General features: G+C 40.7%; 1 protein-coding gene across 1 annotated transcript in view; it reads right to left on the reverse strand.

The window, feature by feature from the left end:
• Positions 1-926: 926 nt before the first annotated feature.
• Positions 927-15,174, reverse strand: part of itfg1 (integrin alpha FG-GAP repeat containing 1) — a 93,342-nt gene continuing 79,094 nt past the window's right edge. Inside the window, exons 15-18 of the mRNA XM_077564296.1 lie at positions 10,621-10,745; positions 8,191-8,273; positions 5,312-5,429; positions 927-1,548 (exon numbers count right to left, since the gene is read on the reverse strand). Coding sequence (XP_077420422.1) covers positions 1,489-1,548; positions 5,312-5,429; positions 8,191-8,273; positions 10,621-10,745 — 386 coding nt within the window. The 3' untranslated portion in view covers positions 927-1,488. The remainder of the gene's footprint in view (positions 1,549-5,311; positions 5,430-8,190; positions 8,274-10,620; positions 10,746-15,174) is intronic.

Below are 15,174 nucleotides of genomic sequence, written 5' to 3' on the forward strand. Positions count from 1 at the left end.
AGTACATTAATGAATTCTCCTTTTGTCTACATCAAAGTTAATAAGACACTTATCACTACATAAAAACATGAAGCAATATTTATATTTATTTTTTTATACAAATTGTGCAGTTTTCAGTACTGCATCTAAATGTGTCAATGTCGCATGTTTTTGCATAATTAACCATGTGTTTGTGATCGCCGTGATCGGGCGATGGCTTATTTAAAGGAGGCATACATTAAACATGTTCAGTGTTGACAAATTCCCAGAGCAATCAAGCCTGTGTCGCTAATCAGGAGCTAACGCTGACGGCCGAAGCTAATCTGTGCATTCAGTGAAACTCAATGCAGCTCTGCTTACCTTTTGGCTTTGGCATGATAAAAGGGGTGCACGGGGGTTTCCCGCTTGAAAGTGGCTTTGGATGTTCTCTCACCCTGCTGAATGTGACATGGTCAGAAAAACTTGGTATGGGGGCGGTCATTATGTAAATTAGCCAAACTGTCTCATCCATAATCTGGCAAAATTCTGGACTGCTCACTCACCGACGCATTTTCGCAGAACTATCGAGATAATTAAAGATTGACTTGGTTGTTCAATTTGGCACTATTATGTTGAAACTGAGGTGACTTCCGGTTGTGCTCTGCCATGCGTAAATGGATCATCTCGCAGACAATTCTGCATGGCGTTGATGCGAGTAGAAAAATGCTTACAATCCTGCGCACTCGTGTCCCTGCTCTGCATGTTTTATGCAGCAGGGGGGGGGGAAAGTGTGTGTGCGCGGGGGTGGGTGAGGGGGGGGGTTCTTCTCAGCAAAATAAAAAGCCGTTTCATTTCACTGCAATCAATTCAAGAAAAGAGCTTGGAGGGGAGGGCTGGGGGGGGGGGGGGCAGACTGCAGCCCAGAGTGTGTATTCAGGCTGAAGCAGAAAGCACACAAACTCCTCAGCTCACAGTCAATAACTTTTATTATTCACATTAAGTTGCTGCGGCGTTTGCAAAACCAAATAAATTACACGCGTAATTGTTAGATAAAAAAAAAAGAAGAAAGAAAGTGCAAATCCCAAACCATGTAAAATAGGGCCAACCGTCGCACGGGGCCCACAAGTAGCTCAAAAAGACAAACGGACTTAAAGACACATAACAGGAATCAAAAATGGAATGGAACACCGTGCATCCTCCCACAGCAGCCATTTTTTTTTTTCAAAACAGATTAACAACTTGGCAAAGTCGGCATTAAAAACGTCATTTCAGAACATGGATCGTTTTCAGATAAGAAAATGAGCCAGATCATTTTTTTTTTCTCCTTCATATGGATAAACGATTGAGGTGTGTGTGGGTGCGAAAGTCAGGTGGGGCAGATTCAGTTAATGGGTGAAGGGTTGGGCAGGCTAAAAGGAGGTCAGGTAACGTGCAGGGCCAGGTAAGGGGAACAGCAGGTAACATGGGTGGGGTGGTGTGTGTGTGTGTGTGTGTGTGGGGGGGGGGGGGGTTCAGGCGGACACTGGCTGGTCACATGGCATCAAAATGGAAGCGGTGGGCTTCCTGCCTCTTCTCCCGGTCGTCTGCTTTCTGCAAAACACAAGAAAAAATGATCAGGATGACACAAAGGCAACAGGACAACGTTAGGAAATGATCAAACCTCCTCCCTTGACTCCCCGTCCCCCGTCCCCCGTCCCCCGTCCCATCCCCTTCACATGACAAGCCAAGAATATTCATCGCGGCCAAAAAGGTTTTCGCCGACAGCAGCAATTTCTCACCACGCCGTCAACTTTCTTTGAAGTGACAGCTGACGTCTTATTGAAATCGCACGCACGCTCGCACAAAGCTGCTTGTCCTTGTGTTTTTTATGCACCTTATTTATCACAACTAAAACAAAAATTTCAGAAGAACCATCAAGGAACAGCCCTGCACCACTTTTTTGGGTGCCAAGGGGCCAAAATAACACAATACTTGTGGTCACAAACAAAATAATGAAAATTCTAATTTAGCATTTCCCATCTGTTCAAACAAAATTGTTAAGATGGGTTTATCTTTGAAAAAAACCCTGGAAATGGCAAACGTCCTTAAAATAGATTCAAACCAAAATGGCAGACATACTGTGAACGTGCATACTTACAGGAGGAGCATAGCTTGGCGACCTGTCAGGCTTCCGGCCGTGTCTCCCTCTGCTGGTCATTGTTTTTATGTCTCTCGGATGGCTTGCGACTGTTCAGTGAATTTTTGCAGCTCTGTACTTGTGACGCGCAATCACAATAAATTTGATTCGATTCCATTCCAATGCGTGGTTTGAACCTTTAATTCAGTGATTCTTTTGCGTACCACTAGAGGGAGCCCCAAGCACAATTTGAGAGTTACTGTGTGCAAAAAGAAGAAAACATTGCATTGTTGTAGAAGTTTTTGTGGGACCAGAATAACTTGAGTCTTTATCTTCTCTTTATACAAAAAGTTATTTTTTTTTTTTATAAGATGTCAAAATTCTTTCTGGTGTTGAATCCTTCCACCCGAAAAATGAGGCATAATTTGTCAGTCTGTCACTTGTGTTTTTTTCCACACAAATCAATATCTGATTCATCTTGCCAGCTATTGACCGATGGTCCTGCCTCTTGTTTCTCTCTCTCTTTTTTTCTGCGGTAAAGATGAAAAGCTGGGATGTTCTTTACTTTGGCAATGCGCTCCGCCATCGACGTGGACGCTCTAATCGGGCATCTGGGGGACGGCATCCGTCATCCGGGACCCGTGAATCATCATTAAGCAGCGGCGCATTGATTTGTGTCCGTCCGACGCTTTTAATGACGCCGTCGTCTCTGATGCGGATTAATTAAGTCGGACGCTGCGCCTCAGGTGGGAAGACGCTTCCTTTGGAGTGATTGATTGGCCTCCTTAAAAATTCCTCTGCTTTGCTCCATATGGATGTTTGCCGCGCTACGGGCGTTAGCAACGGGCTCATCTTCACGTCCGTCCTCCACCTGACTTTGTTGTTAGGAGAGCAAATGCCAGCGAGTAGACGCCATCAAATGCAAAATGCCAGTCAGCCTTCTTGGTGCTGACTTTATTTAAAGCACTCCTAAACACAACCGTTTTTGGGAAAATACAGCCCCGGAAGCCAGTTTGACTTAGTAACATTCCATTTGACAGCACTGTTGATCACGGGAAGACTCACAAAAAAAGTCTCAAGAAGTCATACCTGAAAAGACACACTAAATCTGCCATTTTGTCTCAATGCAACCGTTTTTTGGGTGTAATTTGTCTAGGTGTCCTTCAAAGACAAACTCGTTCGTTCCTCGCCCAAAGCCAGTTTCGCTAAACAACTTTAAATGTAATAGCACTGTCTATCATGAGTAGACCTCGAACAAAGTCTCAAGAAGTCAGGCCTTAAAAGATGCAGAAAGTCGGCCATTTTGGTCCAAAGCAACCAATTTCGGGTGGAGTTTGTCTACAAGTCCTTCAAAAAACTTGCCATTTCCTCCTTCAAAGCTAGATTGACTTAGCAACATTAAATGTAATAGCGCTGCCTATCACAAGTAGACCCACAAAAAAGTCTCAAGAAGTCATGTCTTAAAAGGAACACAAAGTCTGCCATTTTGGTCCAAAGCAATTTTTGGGTGTAGTTGGTCTCGGGTCCTTCAAAGCCAAACTTGTCCGTTCTTCCCCGAAAGCCATTTTCACTTTGCAACATGAAATGTAAAAGCATTGTCTATCATGAGCAGACCCACAAACAAGTCTCAAGAAGTCCTGACTTACACGACACAGAAAATCTGCCATTTTATGACCCATATTAGCCATTTTCAGTAGAATGGAAAGAATCCGGGTTTTTGGAGTTGCGTGTGGGTGGAGCATGGCTACCAAATTTCACTTGACTCTCCATGAGGTTATAGCTTGAAAAATTGCTTGAAAATCCAGCCAACTAAGCCAGTTTCATTTATCAACATGACATATTGTAGGCCCTGTTGATCACGAGTACACCCACCAAAAATCCTCAAGGACGTACGTCCAAAAAGACAGGAAGTGCGCCATTTCATTTTGAAAGCAACCCTGTTAAAGAGTCACTTTTAAGCTTTTTCAGACATCCATTAGTGATTTTTCCTCAACTGCTGTCAAATTGGAGCTACTAGACAGGAGAGCGACATTAAATTGTGAAGGATTTGAGTTCTCGTCACTATGGCGACGACGTTTGAACACTTGCCATAAAACAGGAAAATAACTCCACAAGGTCTGAGCTTGAAAACCCAGCATTATTATTATTTTTTTTAGCAATGTCTATCATGAGTAGATCAAATACAAAAGTCCTAAAAAAAAAAATTTCTCCTCTCACGTTGAGAGGAACCAGTTGAGGTGGCTCGGGGCATCTGGTTCGGATGCCTCCTGGACGCCTCCCTGGGGAGGTGTTCCGGGCATGTCCTACCGGCGGGAGGCCCCGGGGACGACCCAGGACACGTCGGAGAGACTACGTCTCTCGGCTGTCCCGGGAACGCCTTGGGGTCCCGTCGGAGGAGCTGGATGAAGTGGCTGGGGAGAGGGAAGTCTGGGCTTCCCTGCTAAAGCTGCTGCCCCCGCGACCCGACCCCGGATAAGCGGAAGAAGACGGACGGACGGACTAAAAAAAAAAAAAACTCCAGAAAAAAAATTATAAAAAAAAAAAAAAAAAAAAAAAAAAAACTTGTTCAAAAAGATACTAAAAGGCTGCAATTTTGGCTATTTTGCATTTATCTACAGTTGCTTTTAAGAAAAAAGTGTCCTCGAGATTTTGTAGGTATAGTAGCAGACATAAGAATGTGAAGAATCAGATTTTGCCTCTGTATGTGGGTGAAATTTGGTGACTGCCCATAAAAACACAAAAAAGCTCAGGGTCGCTCAGGGTCGCACGCACGCACGCACACACGCACGCACGCACGCACACACACACACACACACACACACACACACACACACACACACAGCAGATGGCTGGGCAAGGATGCCAGCGACAACTGCGCTCAGCAGTCGGCGTTCACGCTGTGCGGCGCGAAGAAAGGAAGAAAAAAAAAAAACGCTACAAAAAACAACCACAAAGTTGCACGTTCTCGTGTATATGTGATGTGCGAGTGCGAGCGTCGCGCCGTGAGCAGGAAAATTGAGAAAATAAACGGCGGCGCAGGCTCCCCGGAGGGCGTATTTGTGTGACTAATGAAAGAGCAGATCCGCCGTCCTCAAAGGACGGAAGACGCCAATAAACGAGTCTTTCCGGGTTTTTACAGAGGGACGGATTAGCTCGGTGTCAGTGTGTTTGTGTGCACGTGCGTGTGTTTGTGTGCACGTGCGTGTGTGTGTGTGTGTGTGTGTGTGTGTGCCCGACCTTCTCCTGCCAGTGGAGGATGCCGATGATGACGAGGATGAAGACGCACACGCCGATGAGGGCAATGGCGGTCAGCAGCACGCTGTTGCTGGGTGTCAGGTACAGTTTGGCGCTCCAGCTGCACACGAGAAGAGACAGAAAAGTCGGCGTTTTGATCGCTTGGACTCGTTTTAAGGTTGCCATTTTGGGTCAAAAGTTGCTGCAAGGTGGCAAAATAACTCGTCTGGTAGCGGTCCCGTCCGTCCCTTCACTTTTTCCATACAAGTGTTCCCTCGCTATATCGCAGATTTTTTTTTTTGTGCAATTTTGCATGCATTTTCTTTTTCTTTTTTTTACAGTAATGTACCTATTTCGTAACATTTATAAAGGTTTGAACATTGAGAATGTTTAAAGGAGAGAAATGTGAGAAAATATAAATGCCTTGATGAGAAAAGTGTATAAATTGTGTGGTGAGAGGTTTTAGAGCCTTAAAACATTTATGATAAATGTAAAACATAAAGCTAACAACTTCGCAGATTTCATTTTTTGCGGGTATTTTTGGGAACCGAGCGGAAAACGAGGGAACGCTGTATTATGTCATGGCCTTTAACCAAAATGAAATAAATAAACACACATACCTCATAATGGCATAAATATTCAAAATCAATCAATTACATTGAACAAAATTGTTCAATTAATCCTTTTTTTTTTTTTTTTAAATTTTTTTAGGAGAGCTCAGTATTGTTCATTCGATTTGACATCATCATTGCTCTCCTTTAAAAATAAATAAATAATTAAAACATTTTTTTTTTAAATAAATAAAATGTTTTTTTCTTCTTTCTTTAATATATATACATATATATACATATACACACACATATATATATATATTATTTTTTTTTGTATGTGAGCATGTGCATGTGCGTGCGTGCGTGCGCGTGTATTCATCAGTTCACCTAAAGCCCATTAAAAAAAAAAATCCCATACTAATAATATAATATAATAATAAATTGCCAAATGCAGAAACATCAATGTAAGTTATCACGATGTAGTGGCTCTCGCTAACAATTCAATTAATCCTTAATTAATCCTTAATTCACCAAGTTAATTCTTTCTGAGACCCAGTTTATGAAGTCATTTTTCCAAAATGAATAATAGGAACTGAAATAGAATTAATCTGTTTAAACCCACCAAGTTTGCTTACCTTGATTTTATGAATTTGTTATAGAAATATAGAACAGTTGGGCCCTCTCTGGGCCCATCTTATGCCTGTAATTTAATTTTAATGAGCATTCACTGAAAAAAAAAAATAGTATTGCTATTTACTCCCCCAAAAAATCTAGTAAGGTTTTTTAACATCAGAAAATCTAGGTAAAGTCCTTATAGAATTTATTTATTTCTGAGTACATCAACCTTTACTAGGGTTTTTTTCAAGTAAATATCACTCCGCATTTTTTTACACTGTTTTAAAACAAGAGACATCGGAGACTGGAGAGACAGCAAGGCTTGACTGAGTTGTCTTGTCAATGATTTACCGGCGGCACACGCTGCAGCCGCACGGGCATCCAACATCCTTGGTTTCCACCGTACATTCCCCAAAAATACAACAACAAACCGCTAAGATTGAATGTTTTGCAACACACGCTGAATAAGTCATGCTAGCACCGTGGCAGGCCTGGCGTATGGTCAGCTTGTTTACGAATGTGTGTGCGTGTGTGTCTCGGGCACGTTCACACGTCAGTCAATTGTTACTTGCCGGCCTTGTAGCACCTTATAATGTCATCATTTCCTGAAAATATAATCAGATTTGCATATAACCCAATCAAAGATGTCATAATTTCACCAATAATGTAATAATAAAAAATCCTGACTGATATCGTAATGCTATTTTTACAGTGCATATGATATCATATCCCAAAAAGTCTTTGCGGCAGAGCGGTTCTAATCAAGTGGGCGGAGTCTATTTTGATGAACTCTGCAGCGTTGATTTACCACGAAATAAATCAACTCTGTCAGATAACTCCAACATCATTTAAATGAGACGGTGTTAAAATACACTTGGGGGGGATGAAATCAACATTTAACACCAACATTTTAACGCCTCCATTTTTGCTGTAAATGTATGTAACAGTCTTAGATTCTCAAAACACAAAATATAGAACTTTAGAAAATGAACATACACATACTGTATGTTGTATTGTCTGTTTTACATGATTAGTTTTGAGAAAAAAATCTGATGGGAAAAAAAAATCGGAATAATGTAATAAATCCCCACTAAGGTATTAATTATATTATTGATAAAAACACACAACCGATTGTGTTGTACAAACCATTGACATTGTTTATAAGAACACTATTGTCATATTTCTGATTTAATTGGGAAAAATGTGCGATAATATCAATCGCTGTATTATGATACCACCGAAAGCTTTGAAAATTAGTGACATCAACTATTTGCCGTATTGTGATACACATGAAAGCGTTGAAAACGATGATTCCGATCTTGTTTATTACGCCGTAATGTGATATCCTCCGCAGCGTTGGAAAATATTGTGACATCAAGAAACCATCTGCTGCTGGAAGATCATTAAGGTATAGTTTGCGGCATCCATGTTGTGTGCGCTTGTGCGCTGCCATCTGCATCGTCAATTGTGAGACCACACACACACACACACATGGGATCACATGCTGTGTGCGTGTGTGTGTGTGTGCGCGTATGTGTATGTCATGTGTGTTTACCCAACACCAGAAAATCTGTGCCGCTAACTTAAGTGTGCTGTCGCTAAGTGGCAGCAGATGAGGTGCTGCCGCTAAGCCAATGGTGTCCATGGCAACGAGCACCCTGAGTGTACCATGGTGTGTGTGTGTGTGTGTGTGTGTGTGTGTGTGCGTGCGTGTACCTGCTGGGCTGATTGTGCGGGTAGGGGATGACAATGAGCTGAGAATTGGGGATGATGGCTGTCCATTCCTGCTTCCTGGACTCCTGCGGGGGACACGCGTCAATTTCCTCATAAGTTCCTCGTATCATCAAACTGCTCTACTACAAGTTGAACATTTTTCCAGTGGGTCAGCAACTCAAGAATCAGAAAAAGACATACAAATGAAATAGGATGATTAGCCTGCAGCTAAATGTTCAACACTGTTGGCAATCTTCCCCCCCCCCATCCTGCCTTGGGGTAAAAAAAAACATCGAGTTGAAACATCGGCAATAAGAGCATCACTCAGCATTGACTTTCACTTTACTTCAAAGGTTTAAATGACATTTTTTTACCAACTACTGTAGAACACAAAGCATGAAAACGATTAAAGGACCCATGGTTATAATTGAACAGGAAACCGACCATTTTATTGTCAATTATCACACTGTATCGTGATACCATTTGATATTGTTGCAAAATATAACGATAATAGAATTATTGCAATGTATTGTGATTGATTGTATGTGACAGTTGATACTGTTGTACAAATTTGTGGCAATATTGATTATAGTGCTGTATCGCGATACCTTTGATATTGTTGAAAATATTTTTCTATTATTGCCATGTATTGTGATACAGGCCATACAGTTGTAATATGACCATGGCAATATGAACGATAACGGTATTGAGACACCGTCTATTGCATAGGAAAAATTATAATACCACTATAAGCATTGAAGAATAAAAAAAAAACTATAATCAATAAGCTCATCACATTTTGCTATTTTTGATAGAGTTGGAAAATACAAGTAAAAATTCAATGATCACATTGTGGCATCATGAGGGAGGAAACAACAATTTTCAATGTCGGATTTAAAGCAAAGGTTACGGTTTATAAGTAAGCTTTTTAAAGTATAGTTTCAGACAGAGTTAAGATTTTGAAGTCAGGGTTTGGGTTTCAAGCCAGGCTTTGCCTTGCGAAAGCACACTAGTAGCTTTATGCTAACACACACGTGTTCACAAATTGCATTGATTCTCACGCAAAACCTGTAAAATAATGAACGACGCAGCAAGCTATACAGTAAAACAATAGAACACTCACAGGCATAACATCTGACTGCTGTGTGAAAAATAAGCTTTGCCGCGACCTTCTTCTTTGTGTTCTTCACATTTTTGTGTGCGTGTGTGTGTGTGTGTGTGTGTGCGCGCTATCTGTATGCCTGGAGTCTGGACCACAATGCAACCCTGGACGCCAAGCTGAACAACAGCATCACGTGCACCTCTTGAGCAAGTGGAATATGATTCACCTTCACAGTGTTATATTTGAGGCAAACCTATGCGATGTTCCATAACATTTTCGTGATTTGAATTGAAAACTCATTTTTAAATCACATTTTCAAGACATAATGACATTTTAAAGTGTTGGTACTCGGTATTGGCGAGGACTCAAATGCACCGTAAAACTCCGCCCGTGGATAATACGCCTCCCCCCGCCCGTCCCTGCGCCTTTATACAAAGAATTTTTGGCGCTAATAAAGTCTTCATCAACACAACATGGCCACACGTCAGCTCTCCACTTCCTCCTCCAGTTCATTGTCGCGAGTTGATTAGCCTTGCAGACGGCTGAGAAATGAGCTGCTTTGTTGTCACCGTCTTTCCTCGCTTAATAAAGGCCAGCAGACTTACTTGGGGCCCACAGAGATGCCATCCAGTGGATGGAAGGAGGAGGAAAAAAAACTTTGAAACCCGATTGTGTATTTGAAGCTGTATCTATAAACAAAACCTTGGCTTGAAACCCTACTATGAGACCCCAAAACACGATTTTAAAACCCAAACTTGAAACCTCAACTGGGTCATTTTAAACCCTGGAGAACCCAAGAACCCTTTTCTTCTTTGGAAAATTATGAAGTATACATTAAATGACTGCTATAAATTCACTGAACACCAAAATATATGTTTTTTCATTTTTAACCCTTTATTCCCTAATTTAGGATTAGGACGAAATTTGACCCTTTTGGGATTTAGGGGTATCATTTCGAAAAATCTGAATGTCAATAAACTATTTAGAATTTAAGAAAATAATCAATCAAATACACAGCTACATTGAACAATATATATTTTTTGTTTTATTTGTTGCATTTTAGAACTGGATTTTGAATGTGCAAACACACTTTGGCCAAACAAAATCACTGCTGGAAAAAAAAAAGGTCTTTGTTATTTGAGTAGCAGAATTTATAGGGGCCAAATTTGACCCCGTGGGTTATCCAGGGTTAAACCCTAACCCCTTTGAAAGTGAGAGTTGCAGTGATTGGAGCTCGTCTGAGTAGGCAGACGACACAAGGCTGCGTTCCGCCATTGTTTATTTAACGCAGCCCAAACTATCACGGCTGCGAACAGCTAACTTCCACTCACCGCTTCTCCGGGCCGGTGCGGGATGCCGACTACCAAGTGGTCCAGGAAGTTGGCGCTGCGTCCAAGGCCCAGCACAGTGTAGGGCAGCTGCAGGGAGAAGTGCGCCGACTGGCTCAACTGACCCGCTGCAGGGAGAAGAAAAACTTGAATGAATACGAAACAAACACAAAGCATGAAACGAGCGTATCTAAATTAGGCCATTTTTTAAATAAAAAAAATTCATGATGAAAATTAAATAAAAAAAGTTGAAATGAGGCAATCCGATAAAAAAACGAAATAATATATTCATTTTCAATTTAATTAGTCATAATTTATGTTGAAGATTAACTATATATTTACATAAAAAATGAATATAACAGAATGAATCTAAAACACTTAATGTAATGTTTTCATCTTGTTTTCAAAAATTAAAAACCAAAATTGTTAAGCAAAACCACAAATTAATTATAAGTGTTATTATTTTTTAATATGAACCCCTCCACATTAAAAAAAAAGAAAAAAAAGTAAAACTTATACAGTGGATCAATGCGCCAGGCCGTGAATAGCAAAAATCCGCTTATAAATGACGACCGTTATAAATGTACTGGAATTTTTTTTTAAACCCCCCAAAATCCAACAAAAAATGGGTGTTGTTCAAAAAGACCCCCCCCCCCCCCCACAAAAAAAAATAAAAAATAAATAAAAATAATAATAATTAATAAATCAGCAGATAGGCATTTAAATTATACAGACACATTTCTTGGATGCTCTCCATGTTGCAACCAGGAAATGCCAAATTCATGTCTCATCATGCACTTACTATAAGATGGATGGAGAAATAAAAAAACTACCTTGTTATGGACTCTTAAACATTACGACCTCAATGGCTACTTAAATGAAATTAAACATCAAATTAAAATGCTCCTTTATGAGTAGCGCCCAATATAAATCTATTACCTCTCTGGCCTTCCTTGTTTCACGTGCCCCGCCCACCCTTCACACCTTCTACACCACCCCCATCAGCTGCTGGGTCTCGCCCACGCTGCCCAACTCTTCCAAGTGCAGCCGACATAAATCAACATCTACGTGGTAAACAAAGATGGGAGGAGAGAGAGAGAGAGAGAGCAAAGGAGCGAGCGCGGGCGAGAGCGGGGGCGAGGGCGAGGGAGCCTGGAGGCAGCCAGTGATCAGAACTAATGTGGATGGACTGCACATTGCAAAGCTCTGCCTCCGCCTCGCTTAAACCTCGACATTGGCCGCTTCCTTCCAGTCCGAGGAACCTCTGGAGGGTCGGGTCACAAACGAACAAACGTACTTATGTGAGGCTACGACACGCACACGCAGAGCATTTGGGCTTCGTTTTTGGTCCATTCCAAGCGGTTCTTCAAAGATGTCCTATTGTCTAACCATGTGCGCTAGATGGGCAACGCAAAAATGCTAAAAGTTTGACTTTTAACATTTTGGGGTGTAAAATGAAGGCAAAGTTTGAGGACTCAATTCACATGTATGAGTAGAACTATCAATAATCTCAATAATCCATGCTTGAAAAGTCCTTGTGAGCACGACATCTTCGCTCATATCTGCCATTTTAGGCCAACTTTGCCCATTCCCAGGGTTCCTTCTAGACAAAGTCGGACTTGACCAGATGCTACCAAAGTGTAAGTTCATTCATTGCATGTGGCCACGGCATCGTGTCAAATTGGATGACTTGCTGTAAAAGATTTCAATTTTAAAAAGCTGCCCAAAAATGCTTGTTTCACCAAGCGACAGGAAACTGGGAGGGCATGTCGATCACAATTACTTGCTCCAAAAAGTCGCAAGAATTCATGCTGAAAAGACAGCAAGTTTGGCATTTTAATTAGAAGCAGCCAAAGACAAATTGTTCCAAAGTGTTACCAGGTTTTACGTCCTTAAACTACACAGACGAATGATGTTAAATTGTGAAACAATTACTTTTTCAATCAGATTAATCACATCTTAGAATTTTGATTAATTACAATTGATCACTTAATTAAAAAAAAAAAAAAGAAGTATTTTTAGCGAATTTTTTTTGCCCGCCAAGTTTGAAGAGCACCTGTTGTGTGTTAATTCTTTCGACATTTAATGTTATGAGGACGTCTTCAATTTTTTTTGATCCACTGCACACTCTCATCCTCCTCTTTTTCAAATCAGTTAATTTCTTTCATAATTTAAACTAAAAATAAAAAACACCCCAGTAGTTTGACATGAACAGATATTCAGAACGTCATATGCAAACATTTATTAAATGCTTTAATTGAATGCATGCAGTTATGTTTATTGCTCAAACACAACCTGCGCTATTTCTAACGTAACCAATCCGCTGTGAAGATAAAAGATAATCTGTCTTCAAAATTAATAGTGAGATTAATCTGCGTTAATACATGATTAATCATTATTTTGTTATTAATCAATGAGTGGAACGCTAACTTTGACAGCACTAGAAACAATTTTACTTTTCAACATTAACTTTCACTTAACCTGATACAATTTGCATGTCAAATCTACCATGTGTAGACCCACAAAAAGTTGAAGGCTGCCAAACTATGAAAGAATCTACGGATTTGATCAAATCACTACTATACTATGACCCACGTATACTAGACCGACGAACAAAGGTAAATTGCAAAAAGTTTCAGATTTGATCAGACGGTGCATGACGGCGTCCCTCGACGACACACGCAACTTTTTACAAAACCATTGTGGTGATGAATACAAGAAAAATGGTACAAATACTTGGCGCCCTCAGTTTATGAGCTCTGAAGTGTCCAAGGCTATTTTGTTTGGGATGTTTTTTTAGCTGCTTCATGTGGCTTGGCCTCAGTGGATCGTGTGTGCGTATTTGTGTGTTGATCAAGCAAGGCTGGAGGCTGGCTTTAGAGTCTGATGTGTGTGTGTGTGTGTGTGTGTGCGTATTGGCTAAAAGGATACAGGAAATGTGGCAATGGCTGGGGGAAAGCCATCTCACAACATGAGGATGCTGGCAAGTCAGCTCGGACTTGGCAGGGAATTCCAGCCAGCACACATGACTGATAGTCAACAATGGATCTCTTAGATGTGTGTGCCCTTCAGTGTTTACGTTAAAGTCTGCATGTATTAAATGCATTGCTAAGTGTGCATGTTTGTGTGTATATTTCGGTTCTAGAGCACACACATGAGAGTAAATGTTTCCCAAAGCTTACTAGGTCAACCCGACAGTGAAACAGAAAATGAATAACTCGAATCTGCGTTCCATAAGGAGTATGATGTCTTGAATCAGCTCACAGCATAACATATTGAGTAGAACGTGCTCATTTATGCATGCCGGCAGGAGAAATATACATGGCGTGCTTGAGAAGTTCCAAGACTTGTGTCACGAAAAATATATTTTCAACCCAAGCAAGTTTTCCCCTTCAAAGTATTAGTAATCCCCTCAGAGTCTAACACACTTTCACAGTCTTCTCTGCCACACCTTCGTGCACTCAGTAAAGAATTCTTCAGTGCCGTCATCGTGGTCATTCCGATGTGATCAAAATGGGTCCCCTTTGATGAACCCCTTGAGCTTGGGAAAGTGGGAAAAGTCACACACAGCCAGTAAGGGTGAGTCGTGAGGTTACTCCTTCTTGGCTAGGAACTGTCAGATGCTCAGGACAGGGATGTGATTTGACCAAAGTGAAATTATCTGAAAATTTAAGTGAAATTATCTGAAAATTTAGCCAGGGGGTCTGGGGGCCGCTGGCACCCAGCTAGGTCCAGTACTTTCAATGCACTCACATGACAAAGAAATAGACAAAACAACAGCATACATTTTCAATGTATATTGAACTATCCCATATAAAATGGCAGTTTTAGTCAACTCAAAATCAGTCACATTCAAAAACATTGGACTGCCTTTGCTTTTAAAAACTATCACTGAGAATATCATCATATCTAACTAATGTGATTACTAAGTTAACACATAAATAATGTTGAAGAGTTCAAATTTCATGAACAAATAATTGTATCATGACCAAATGAAAAGTAACTCATATTAGAGCATACCACAAATGTCTTTGTTATAGCAGAAGATGTTATCTGTCGGAGTCATGTGCATACACAATGAACTACTAAAAAAAAAAATCAGATTTTTTTTTTTTTTGGGGGGGATAAAAAAAGCGGAATTCCGCGAATTAGCGGAAAAATCACATCCCTGGCTCAGGATGAGCAGGTGCGTGGTCATCCTGGAAGGGGATTATCACCCATCCGTGGTCCCTTCTCAAGGTTTCCCCTTTTTTTCTCAGTTTTTTTTTTTTTTTAGTTTTTCCTTGCCTTCTTGGGGGTTTAAATCAGGGTATGTTGTCAATATTTGTCAATTTTGGGCCAAGGAAGCCACCGAGACTCTTCTGTGATGAAGGGCTAGATGAATACATTTGACTTGCCCTTTTTAAAAAAATATTTTTTTTTATAGAGCATCATCAAAATTATCATCAAGCTTTGATGCATTTGTGGAATCTAGTGCCTCCAGTCATGTTGAGGAACTGCTATTATTATTGATGATTGTGCTCACTGTTATCTTCTTTTTTTAAAGTGCTCCATGAA

Source organism: Vanacampus margaritifer, chromosome 4, assembly GCF_051991255.1.
Source record: "Vanacampus margaritifer isolate UIUO_Vmar chromosome 4, RoL_Vmar_1.0, whole genome shotgun sequence".
Lineage (NCBI taxonomy): Eukaryota > Metazoa > Chordata > Actinopteri > Syngnathiformes > Syngnathidae > Vanacampus > Vanacampus margaritifer.